At 39.3% G+C, this 10,786-nt stretch overlaps 2 protein-coding genes across 2 annotated transcripts; both read left to right on the top strand.

Moving 5' to 3' along the window:
• Positions 1 to 2,581: 2,581 nt before the first annotated feature.
• On the top strand, positions 2,582 to 4,733 carry selenoe (selenoprotein e). The gene is made up of 4 exons (XM_013913357.1): positions 2,582 to 3,061; positions 3,294 to 3,370; positions 3,635 to 3,713; positions 4,413 to 4,733. Exons 1-4 carry the CDS (start codon positions 2,954 to 2,956, stop codon positions 4,554 to 4,556), a joined length of 408 nt encoding a protein of 135 aa, XP_013768811.1. The 5' UTR covers positions 2,582 to 2,953; the 3' UTR covers positions 4,557 to 4,733.
• Positions 4,734 to 4,879: 146 nt separating this feature from the next.
• LOC102210066 (transmembrane protein 17A) lies at positions 4,880 to 7,022 on the top strand. Its single transcript, XM_005743076.1, has 4 exons — positions 4,880 to 5,263; positions 5,533 to 5,639; positions 6,021 to 6,134; positions 6,378 to 7,022. The coding sequence occupies exons 1-4, from the start codon at positions 5,137 to 5,139 to the stop codon at positions 6,696 to 6,698; spliced, it is 669 nt and encodes a 222-aa protein (XP_005743133.1). The 5' UTR covers positions 4,880 to 5,136; the 3' UTR covers positions 6,699 to 7,022.
• Positions 7,023 to 10,786: the final 3,764 nt, after the last annotated feature.

Here is a 10,786-nt window from a genome sequence, read left to right as displayed (position 1 = left end):
GAGCAAGAAAAGACAGAGCTAAACGTTTAGAACTTAATCAAGATACATTTTTAACCATCGACTTTGCTTATTCTTGAACATACTTATAGATATTAACATTGGAGCACAGAGGAGACACAAGAGTCAAACATTTCTCACAAACACCCACAAATAATTGTCCACATCATAAGAGAACAGACACACAGAGTAATTGTTGGTTGCCGGCTGGTAGGCAGCATCCGGTGCTTTGGAGAAAAAGGAAGTGTGTATCTTTATAACAAGCTCTCTGAAGGAGGGAGGATTGCAGTGAGGTGTTGTAGCTTTTGATCTTTTAACAGCTGCTAGTGTTGCAATTTTTAAAACTCCTACTGGAAAAAGTTGCTCAGTGCGAACTTTGTAAATGTTTTCATCATCTCCCGTCTAAGCTCCATAACCTTCCAGTTATTAATGACTGTATTTCCCCTTTGTCAGCAGAGTAATAATAACAACAGCCCCCTTTTGGCATGCACCATGTGATGTAAGCTGAAACATGCTGATTGTGAACACATATGGTATGCATCCACACGTATAGACTGAGGAGTCAGCCTCGGCAAGCTCTCCCCACCCCCACCGCTCATTGTGTGCTTTTCTCTCTCTCTCTTTTTCATGTAAGCCATCCTTTTTGTCAAAATTCTTATTTCTCATTCACTTCTTTTGGGTCCAACTTTCATTGTGAAAGAGAGACCTGGAACAGTACGATACAAAGATGCAGACGTAAAACAAGTGTACAAGCCTGTAGATTTACAACAGCTGCCAAGGGGAGGAAACCCTGTTAAAAAAGAGGACTGTTTTATTGCCGTTTGACACATAATCCCAAACAGTACATGCAGAGCGCAAGACTCTGAGCTGCACCGCTCTGTGTCTGGAAAAGACAGAGACAGCAAGATGGTTTTCGCTTCAGCATTCCAGGCAGGAATGGTTTATTTTTGTTGGAAACATAATTGTCTGTGGCTAGGATTTGGAAGTACACGTTACCCGCCAAACTGCCAGGAAGTGTACATGTGGGTGTTACCGCCCTCTTATGGTGACCTAATGAATTGGAGTTTTGCACAATACAAAGCAGTAGAGTAAACTTGGAGGGCCGAGATGTTTTCTTCCCCCCAGGGTGTTGACACAGTGCAAATGTGCTATGCTGTCACAAGGCCTGATTTCATTGAGAGAGCACAATGGAATTAAACATTGCATAGAAAGAAAGTTAGAAAAAGGAAAGTCAGAATGAAAAAACAGTGGGAACAAGCCATATACTGCTTTCATGGATCAGAATAGAGCTAGTGTTTTGTTCAAGTACATAACTGCAGGATTTACAAAATATGACTTAACAAATGTGTGTCAAGAGAAACATTCTGTTCAAAGTCCTAAACAATGCGGAATAAAAGGATATCGCTGAGACTTAATGGATTAGTCTGATGTTTTAGAAAATATACTTAATAGCTTTTTTGGTGAGAGTTACATGTGAAGATCCCTAACACCGTCATGTCTGTGCAGTAAAGCTCCAGAACTGAACGGTGATAGTTTAGCTTAGTACAATGACTGGAAGTAGGGTAAGGCAGCTACTCTGCCTGTCACAGATAAAAGGATGTATTAAGACTCCATACAATCCCAAAGTGGCTAAAACTGCATATACAGCAGGTATAATGAGCATTGAACACATTACCAAATCCCATGCAGACTGTTTTTGTGTGAAAGAATGGGCCAGTGTCACACCTGAGCAATGCAGCTTCATATACAGTAGGCAAACAATGTAGCTTCTTCTTACAGGAAGCTGTCATCACCAACAAAGGCTTTTGTACAAAGTATGAAATACATTTCAGTAAATGTATTCAATATGTTTTCCCTGCATCTTTTCTCATTATTAGACATAATTTCTAGACAACTATGATTTGATTTCTTTGCATGTGTGGATTTGATGGGTTGTTAATGACAGTCGATGAGAACTTCATGCCAATAGCAGCTTTAGAAATATATTTACTCAGAAAATTGGTGATGTTTTCAATACTTCTTTTACATGCTGTAAATTAGAATTTTTCTCTGTGTCGTTTGAACCTATGCATAGACAGTTGCATTGTGAAACCTTTTACACATCAGATTGAATGGATGGATGCTTTGTCAGTATCAGAATTTTTGCTGCTGCCCCCAAATAGTGCAAAAAGTTGTACTGTATCTGTAGCAAATATACTCAATATTTGGCATTGAAATGTTCTGTACACTCAGTGATCTTTCTAATATTTTACTGTATTAGCGGTTATATTCGTCTTCTATGTAAATGTAATTATAAAGCTACATTACTTGGAAAAATGTGACATGTGGAGGCCTTTCTGTGTGTTTCGGTGGGGTTTTTTTTCTCTTACAAGTCAAAGAAGTGCAAGTTGGGGTTATCAGTTATTTGAAATTGCCCATAGATGTGAATGTGATCATAGGCTAACATTGTCATGTTCTTATTTCTGCGATGGCAGATGGTTTCATGAAGTTTTTAGTCATGAACCAGTTTAGCTGTATTGGGGGAGTGAGTCAGTAGTAACATGTGGTTCTCTGTGACCATTAACCACCTGCAAGTTTACTGCATGGGAAAAAATGATAAGAGTGCAGATGTTCTGTGTTCCCCCAATGACATCTGATCTGGAAGAAACTATAAAATATAAACCTGGGGGCCCCTTTGACATATAGAAAAACACCCTAACAGCTAACTCTGTTGCTGAATAAGTATGTGGTGGTTACCTACTTGGTAAGCTACCAGCCTAATTCTTATACTAACACACAATCTATGACAGAAAATCACAAAAGTGAGATTAACAGCTCAGCCCAGGTGTGCATTGCTCCCCTACAGAGGTGGCCATGGTCTTGTCCACCCTGAAAAAACTGTCCAAGAGTATTAAAGGGTCACTTATCAGTGCTTCAACTCAGAAAAAGGAGCTAAAGATTTTGCCATCTAGTAAAAATGTGGACCTTCTTGGTGCTTACTCTTACCCTCGCTCTTAGGCTATCCGAAGCTAACAATGACACAGTAGGTGAAGAAAAGCTCGTTATAGCCAGAGCTAAACTGCTGGTAAGTATAGAGCAAACTCCTGTGAAGTGAAAAATTAAATCTACACATAATATTCAAAAAACAAGTGAGGAAATAGTGTGCATGGTGATGGATAGGTCTTGTGCTGTCATGGCAGTTTATTTTCTGCTGTAATGTGACACCTTTTTTGTCACCTTTGATCACATAAAGAATGAGATATGTACACTCCTCTTTGTCATGCTGTTTTAACAAATGTCTCTTGTCATCCCTGCAGGCTCCCAGTGTGGTCGGATGAAGCATAAAGAAAATGCCTGAGCTCTATCATTTTCTCATGGAGCGAATGGCTTTATAGTATCCTTGTATTGTTTTCATGTTCCTCAGGATTCTTTGCTAAGCTGTGAGCTTTCCACAAAAATCACTACTGATTTTCTCATGACCTCTTTTGTAAACAAAACAGTATTCCTAGCAAGCTGCCAAGTTCAGTGCCAGCTCTGTGAGCATTCCAAGTAAAAAAAATCATGTTAAGTGAGCCTAAAAATAGCGAAACAGATGGATATGCCTTGTTCTTCACAACCCCTCCTACCTGTTTTCCTTGATCTGCTTTTTCCTGTGTAGCCACAACTTGGAATATGATTCATCGGAAGAGAAGAAACCCCGTCTGATATTCTACAATGAAAAGGATGAGATTGTTAAGGTGAGAAGTGAGTACAGGGACCTTTTATTCCGCTGCCTTGTGATGGAGCTTATCAAGAGATGTCAAACAGGATTCATGTGGGAAAGTTTCGATATTACTTCATGTGATATCAGATCATCTGTCAGATACCAAGAAAGAGGATGTACTTGAATGAGAGTTAAAAATAAATACATACAGTATATGAACTTGGGAATTCTGAGAATGGAGCAATATTTTTTGTACCGAGACAGGAGAGTTGATGTGACTTTGAAAATTGTGTGCCTTGAAAGCACTTCTCACATGTCATTTATTTTTCCAGGGTAGAAAACCCCCGTTGCAGTTATTGCCCAATTAGCCTCTCCATTAAAACCAATAAAAATGAATTTTCTTAATGCTGGCCTACATCGAAAAAGAGCCAGGTATTACTGCTTTCTTGAGTAAAGCCTTTTAAATTTTCCATCTAAAGCTTCATTTAGAGGCTAAAGTTTTTCTAATGTGGCTTCTCTGGGAGATTATAATTTGACTTTAGGTAAGGAGAAACAAAAAAATAGCTAGATCCTCTAAATCTGTAGTGGCTAAACACTTCCAAGTAAAAACAGGGGTTTAGTAAATCATGTTATATCTACATATACAGCTAATATACAAGCATTACTGCCTTTAACCACGTTGTGAACCAAACATGTCTGCCCTCCTGTGTATGTGTATGTGTGTGTGGATCAGACTGTTTCTGTGAAGAAAATGAAGGCAGACGAGATCAGCAGCTTGTTAGACTCACTCGGCTTCTACAAGAGGTCCAAGAAAGGGGAAGAGGTGCCAGAGGAGTTTCAGCATTTTCCCCTGCGCGCCCCCAGGGACGAGCTGTGATGACACCTTGTGGCCAAACTCTGTCTCTGCACCATGGTCACAATAATGACGAGTGAGGCCCAAAGGCCAAAATAAGCCAGGCACCACTCTGATGACTCGCTGGCCGGGTGCATTGAGCAGTGTTATGTCATTGTGTTTATCTGCAGAATTTAAATAAAAAAAAGACTATAAAATACACCAAAACCTGCCAGAGTGAACCTTCGCTTTAAATATGTGTACAAAGAATGTAGAATTTTCAAACATACTGCAAAGAGTACGTGCAACTTTATCTCTATAAAGTTTAAGTATCTGCTGAATTCCCTAATTAGAAAATGAAATTATCATCCTAGATGGACACTAACTTCAAGTAAGCATGCAACTGTTTCAGGCTAATCTTCAGCCCGCCTCCTTTACAATAATCAGATTAGCAGTAGCGTCTGCCAGCATGTGCCTTTATGTGTCCACTTGTATCTCTTCTAGCCTGGTATTGTGCGATTGATTAACTTAAGACAAAAATGAGCAACGGATACTGAAAACATATTTTTGGAACTGTAAACCTCCTGACTCCTTGGCTCTGTCATGATCACCACCTCTGTCAACAATGCCTGTGTTTTACTCGCCTGTTCCCGAAAACCTGCCGCTGGGTCTGGTGTCTATGGGAGGTTCTGTGTTCACAAACAACAGGACAGCAGACAGTGACTTCACCAGGGAGCAAGAGGATGCATCTGGTTAGTTTGTGCTTCCAAAGACTGTTTGGAACTTTAGTTTAATATGTTTACTATACAGCACAATGCTATCTCGTACTGGAGAATGTAAAGGCAGAGATCAGAGATTGGACAAGACATCTTGTGACTTAATTCTCAAGTACATCACAGTGCGCAGATTGCTTCTTTTTAGATCTGTTGTAACGTCAGCTATTAAAGGTTTTTCTTCGTTTGGTCAAATTTCACTTCAGTTTTTCAACTTAATGTTTTGTGCACTGTTATTTGTCTTGCAGTGGTCAACGAGCTGGTTTCTCACCTCCCCCTTCAAATGCTCCTGTATTTCAATATGTTTTATTTTCCCTGTTGGTGGTTTTCAGCTGTGTTCATGCTGGAAGTAAAGGTTAGTGCCAAACACACACAAGAGAATAGAAGTATTCCTCTTGAAGTCAACAGTTCAGGTTTTGATGAACCGAATCTATTTACTAAGCCCAGTGTATCAATTGGAAAACGTTTGACTTTGGCTCCATCTAGTGGTGTCTTCAAAATGAACACTAAGCCTCCTCACATGAGCTCAGAAGAGGCACAAGCAGTGAACTCAACATCCACTGTCTTTTTGAAAAATAAAACTTGTTTCATCAATATTTTGGAAAAAAAAGTTTACATAAAAATCTAACATGCCTGTGTGTACACACACACACACACACACACACACACACACACACACACACACACACACACTCCTTGATCATGCTCATTAATTACAGCCAAGCATCCGTGCATGTTCTACTATCTTCCTGGGTACTATCAAGCTCTGCTCATTACTGGGATGATCCTACTAACGGTCATCGAAGTGGTTCGACTTTATCTGGGCTACACTGGCAACCTCAAAGAAAAGGTATTTCAAATTTATATCTTGCACTGAACTACATGAAGCTCTTTTATGAACCCTGAAAAAACACAGGAGGAAACTGCAGAGTTTTCTACCTGCTTGTGGCTACAAGTGCCTACTGAGTTTTAGTGAATGTGTGTCTTTGCTTTCATGTGGATTCAACCAGAGCACTTGATGGATGACTGCTGCATCTTTTCATCGTTTGTGCGCGCCAACCCAAATTTTCTCTCTTTTCCTCCCTGTCATCAGGTGCCAGAGCTGGCAGCCTTCTGGCTCCTGTCTTTCATGTTCCAGCTGCCAGTGCTGCTGTTCTTCCTGACCGATGAAGGAATTATCATCCTGCCTCTGGAGAGAGCTGTCCACTCCCTCTATCTCCTCTTCCTGCTCGCCCAGATCCTGGCCTCCTTCTTGGCACTTAGAACCATGACCCGAAAGCTCACCCTGCTCTTCCATCTGCGGCAGCTTGGCAAGATGGACAGCTTCCACCACACAGGGATGAGCCCAGTATATGGGCTTTCTTATCACCGCAGTGTGCTGCCAGTGTCAGCCACCCAGGATATCTACAATTAAAGCAAACATCCATCCTTTCCTAATAACATAGGTATCAAATCTAGTGTTGTAGGAACCACATATTTGAAACTTTCCAGAAAATCTTCAACAGCTGCCAAAGCATGAGTGTGAGCATTCATTTATTATTTAAAAGAAAGCATTTAGAAACCACCTATTTTGTAAAACTCTGCTCTGCGGGTCTGCGTTTATTATGACTGCATAGAATTCAGAACTTTTTAGGCCACTGTTGTGCTGAAATTTGGGTGCTCTAGATCTTTCTGTATGGCTTTTGATGGTGTATAAAATGACAGACCTTTGAAAAATAAAATAAAAATCACATACTAACTCTGATGCCACATTCTGACATTTACTGATGTTTTTAAAAGATGAAAAACAACATTTTAGCCCAAGCCTCAATGTCAAAACTTGATGCCATGTCAGCCAAACTGTCATGGAGTGACACATTTACAGGGGAATAAGGTAAAACACGCCATCAAACAATAAAATTAGATCAGAAATACAAGGCAGTACAGTGCTTGTGGCTGCTTTCATCAGTATTATAGTGTTTCCGTTTTTCCCTTTCCTTTCTTAATGATGATGGATGATGGAGCCTGTAGTGTTGGTGGAACGGAATTATTTTGCCGAGGCAGATTACCTTCTTGCCCACAAGAAAAGTTGAGTCTCTCCCCAGGTATATTTCAGCCTATTTCTGGGAGGACTGTGATACGTCAATAAAAAAAGGTTTCTAATTTATCTCAGTCATGGCTACAGGATGTCGTATTACAATCTGATAAGTGGGTTGCAGGAATCAAATTTTTTAAACCTTGTACAGTAAAAGAGTGTAAACTGAATTGCAGCAGAACTGTGTTAAATATTTATGACCACATAGTGGCAGTCAGTGACCAAAAGAGGGATGGGGGATCATCTGACAGTGTTGCAAAGTCCAATGAGTATAGATTATTATGCACCACATGTCCTGATCAGGAAACCCTCTGGCAGAGAATTAAAGGTTAGCCCTGTCTACATTCGGAAATGAGGTTTTTTTTTTAATGGTTTTTAACTCCAAGTCAAGTATACATGAAAATCAATAACATCATTTTAATTGTAACCTCTTACTTCTAATTGTCATTGTATATGCCTGACTGGTTTTTAAAATAACATTGTTGTGTGATTTAATATTTCTTTCCTGGTGAGAAATTATTTAGGGAGTGGTGCATTAAACAGATAAGAACCCGGTTACTTGAGAGACACAGTTTCTGTGATACAACATGCTTATTCTGCTCTACTTTACATTCAGGAAACAACAAGCTGCAGTGGTTGCTGCATGGTTCATGGAGAGGAGGAAATAGAAAACCTTTAGAGGGTGGAAATTATGCACTGTATGCAGAAGCAGATGCGTAAACGATACCCTAAACATAAGCTTGCATATTACTGCATTTTTTTAAAAAAGGATTTGAACCCCTCCCCTCCCCTCCCTAAGAATTCAAGAGTTAGTTGAACATAAACTGTAAAGCCATAAGTTGTATTTATGTATTTATGTAACTTTAGAGAGTTTAAGGAAACAGCCATTAGTACTGATAACGAAACAGCTTGGTGTGGTGTTTCCACCACAACAGCAAAATAAAGTAAACCACTGATAAAAATGATGATTTTATTATTAGCAGCAGAATCTAAACCCATAAAAAGGAAATAATTTAAAGCTGCTGTCATCTGCAACAGCATAAATATGCACCACACAAGTGATTTATGGCCATATTTAAACATGCAAACATGTGTCCCTGCATCTTTGTAAGCATCTACCTGCACAATATATTTACACACAGTGTTTAAGTGGGGATTCTTTTAAAGACTACAGAAGAAATAATTACCATGTCAACCCTCCGGCATCTTTCTTTTTTAAGTCTAACCAGTGACTTGAGGGGTGATGAGCGTGTGTAACTGAAAGTTAGAGCATAGGTTTTTGATAGGAACGTGCATGGACATCTCCATTTATGCCGGGTTGTATCATTAGTCTCTCACTTCATCACCTGATTAGGTTCACCTGCCTGCCTGCCCAGCTGCACCTTGGAACCCATTAGTTTTTCTCAGTTTTTATACATTGGGTAGTGTTCAGTCCCAACTGTTTGAACTAGTGATGCATCTGCTGTGATTATGTGTTCCAGCATTCACACCATGTTTCATGCTTTGACATTTGAACACTAAAAGTCACTGTCATAAAAATAATCGTACATGAATTCGTTGTGTTTGGCTGAATGATTACAGTGCTGAAATTTGTTTCCTTCAGCACTAGGAAAAAAAGAGTTTGAGTAATTTGTCATTACTTTGAATTCCTCCCACATTAACTAGACAATTGTAGAGAGTAGGAGCTGATTGTGGGCTCTATGCTGTTTTGAGTCAGATTTTAAAGAAGAACTACTGTATTACTTCATAGCTTTATAGAACAAGTCAATTCATGTGCACAGTGATAAATCATGTTTATTGTCTTTATTCTCCTCAGTAAAGTCAAAGAGGGACAAAATCATTAGAGAAAAGGTGGAGTGAAACTATTAAGAGCTTTTTTTCAATGTATGTATTTTTGCCACAAAGCATTCACTGTGGCTACTAAAAGATGTAGTACAACAGTCTTGTTTTCATCTTTATTTTAGCATCATGTTCAGACTTTCCATTCTCCAGAGAGTACTTCATGTTCATCCTACTTCTCTATATATCTGGTTTTAATTATGAACTCCTATTAGGTGCTGCAGACTGAGATTATTCAGCTGGTGAGGAAGAAATGAAATAGAAATCACCCCCCTGGAGACACAGTGGTCACATCTGAAGCAGCTCCTTGCACCTTTTCCCTCATCAAATCGCCTTTCTTTAGCACGCACCGAACAATAGCCTTTAATAGTCTTGTTGCATTTTCTTTTTCGTCTCACTAAACGAATTGCTTGCCTCATGCTTTTTATGCTCTTCTGCAAAAGTTTTCTTCTTCCCGTCGTGTCCAAAATTCAGCAGCATAGCTCATCGTCAGCCGTGCATTAGTGAGAATGTCATCACCTTAATTATGATTGGGTACAGCTCAGAGGTAATCACAAATGTGACTGACGAGGCTGTGCTAAGCACCAGCGGGAGGCAATATCCAAGACATCACAGGGACATCCTTATGCCTTATTTCAGTAATCCTTCATGGTGGAGAGCTTGCCAGTGCTGCCAAGATGCCTGGAAGTGTTCCTGCCCTCTCAATTCCAGGTGCTCATACAACGAGCCTTACCCTCACAGACTATTATAGTCCAGCTTCAATATAAATTATGATGAGAAGTTGTTAGTACCAGTTACTAAATCGTTAGGGTTTTTTTTGTTTCTTTTTTTATGCTAATTATTTTCTATAAACATTTTTTGTTGTGATGAAGCAATAAATGCTTCTTTGGCTGAAAATACTTTAGTAAAAATGCTCGATATACTGTTGTTTAGGTAATGTCTGCTTGGGTTTGTATTGAAAGGGCAATCAAAACTCTTCAGCCCTGCTGGTGTTGCTTTCTGAATTAGAGAAAAGCCAAAGCAAAAAAAAAAAAAGAAGTTTGGGACCTCTATTCAGCACTGAATTTGGTTCAGGTATTACACACACAGAAATGCCACACAATAAAATTTTCAATTTGAAAAGCAAATCCAGCATATAAAAAAAGGAGCTGTCTCATAGCCTGAGAAAAACAAACCTTTAAAGAACTTTCAAAACACTTCAAGTTTCAGGAGAAATTTCCCTCAGAAACAGCTGAGGACAAGGACTTGCAGGTGTGGCTTATGAAGACTGCGACACACTTAAAGTACTTAAACTGGGTTAGGGTTAGGCTAGGGTTTACTCACCTTTTTTTTCACGTTCTTGTTTAAAATATTAAAATGTTTAACTGTCTGAAGCCTTCCTGTATTTTGTTTCCCCCTTTTTTTAAAAGACTTGTCAAATAAATAGCACATTAGCAGCCGACCCTCCTCTAGAGCACACTGCTATACCTCTATAACCTGTTTCCATTAAAAATTGAGGGGAATTTCTTTCAAAAATATACAACGTCTAACAGGGGCTCAGTGGTAAATCCTCTGGGATATTTTTCAATCTTGTTTTTTTTTTATTCATT

This window comes from Pundamilia nyererei, unplaced genomic scaffold (assembly GCF_000239375.1).
Source record: "Pundamilia nyererei isolate P.nyererei 1_Seehausen unplaced genomic scaffold, PunNye1.0 scaffold00127, whole genome shotgun sequence".
NCBI lineage: Eukaryota > Metazoa > Chordata > Actinopteri > Cichliformes > Cichlidae > Pundamilia > Pundamilia nyererei.
This window is presented reverse-complemented; position numbering and strand designations above follow the sequence as displayed.

Excerpts from the sequence above, each read along its gene's own strand:
- LOC102210066 (XM_005743076.1), top strand. The coding sequence starts at position 5,137 with ATGCCTGTGTTTTACTCGCCTGTTCCCGAAAACCTGCCGCTGGGTCTG. Across the intron at positions 5,264-5,532 it reads GGAGCAAGAGGATGCATCTG|TGGTCAACGAGCTGGTTTCT; the intron begins GTTAGTTTGTGC and ends TTTGTCTTGCAG. Across the intron at positions 6,135-6,377 it reads CTGGCAACCTCAAAGAAAAG|GTGCCAGAGCTGGCAGCCTT; the intron begins GTATTTCAAATT and ends CCCTGTCATCAG.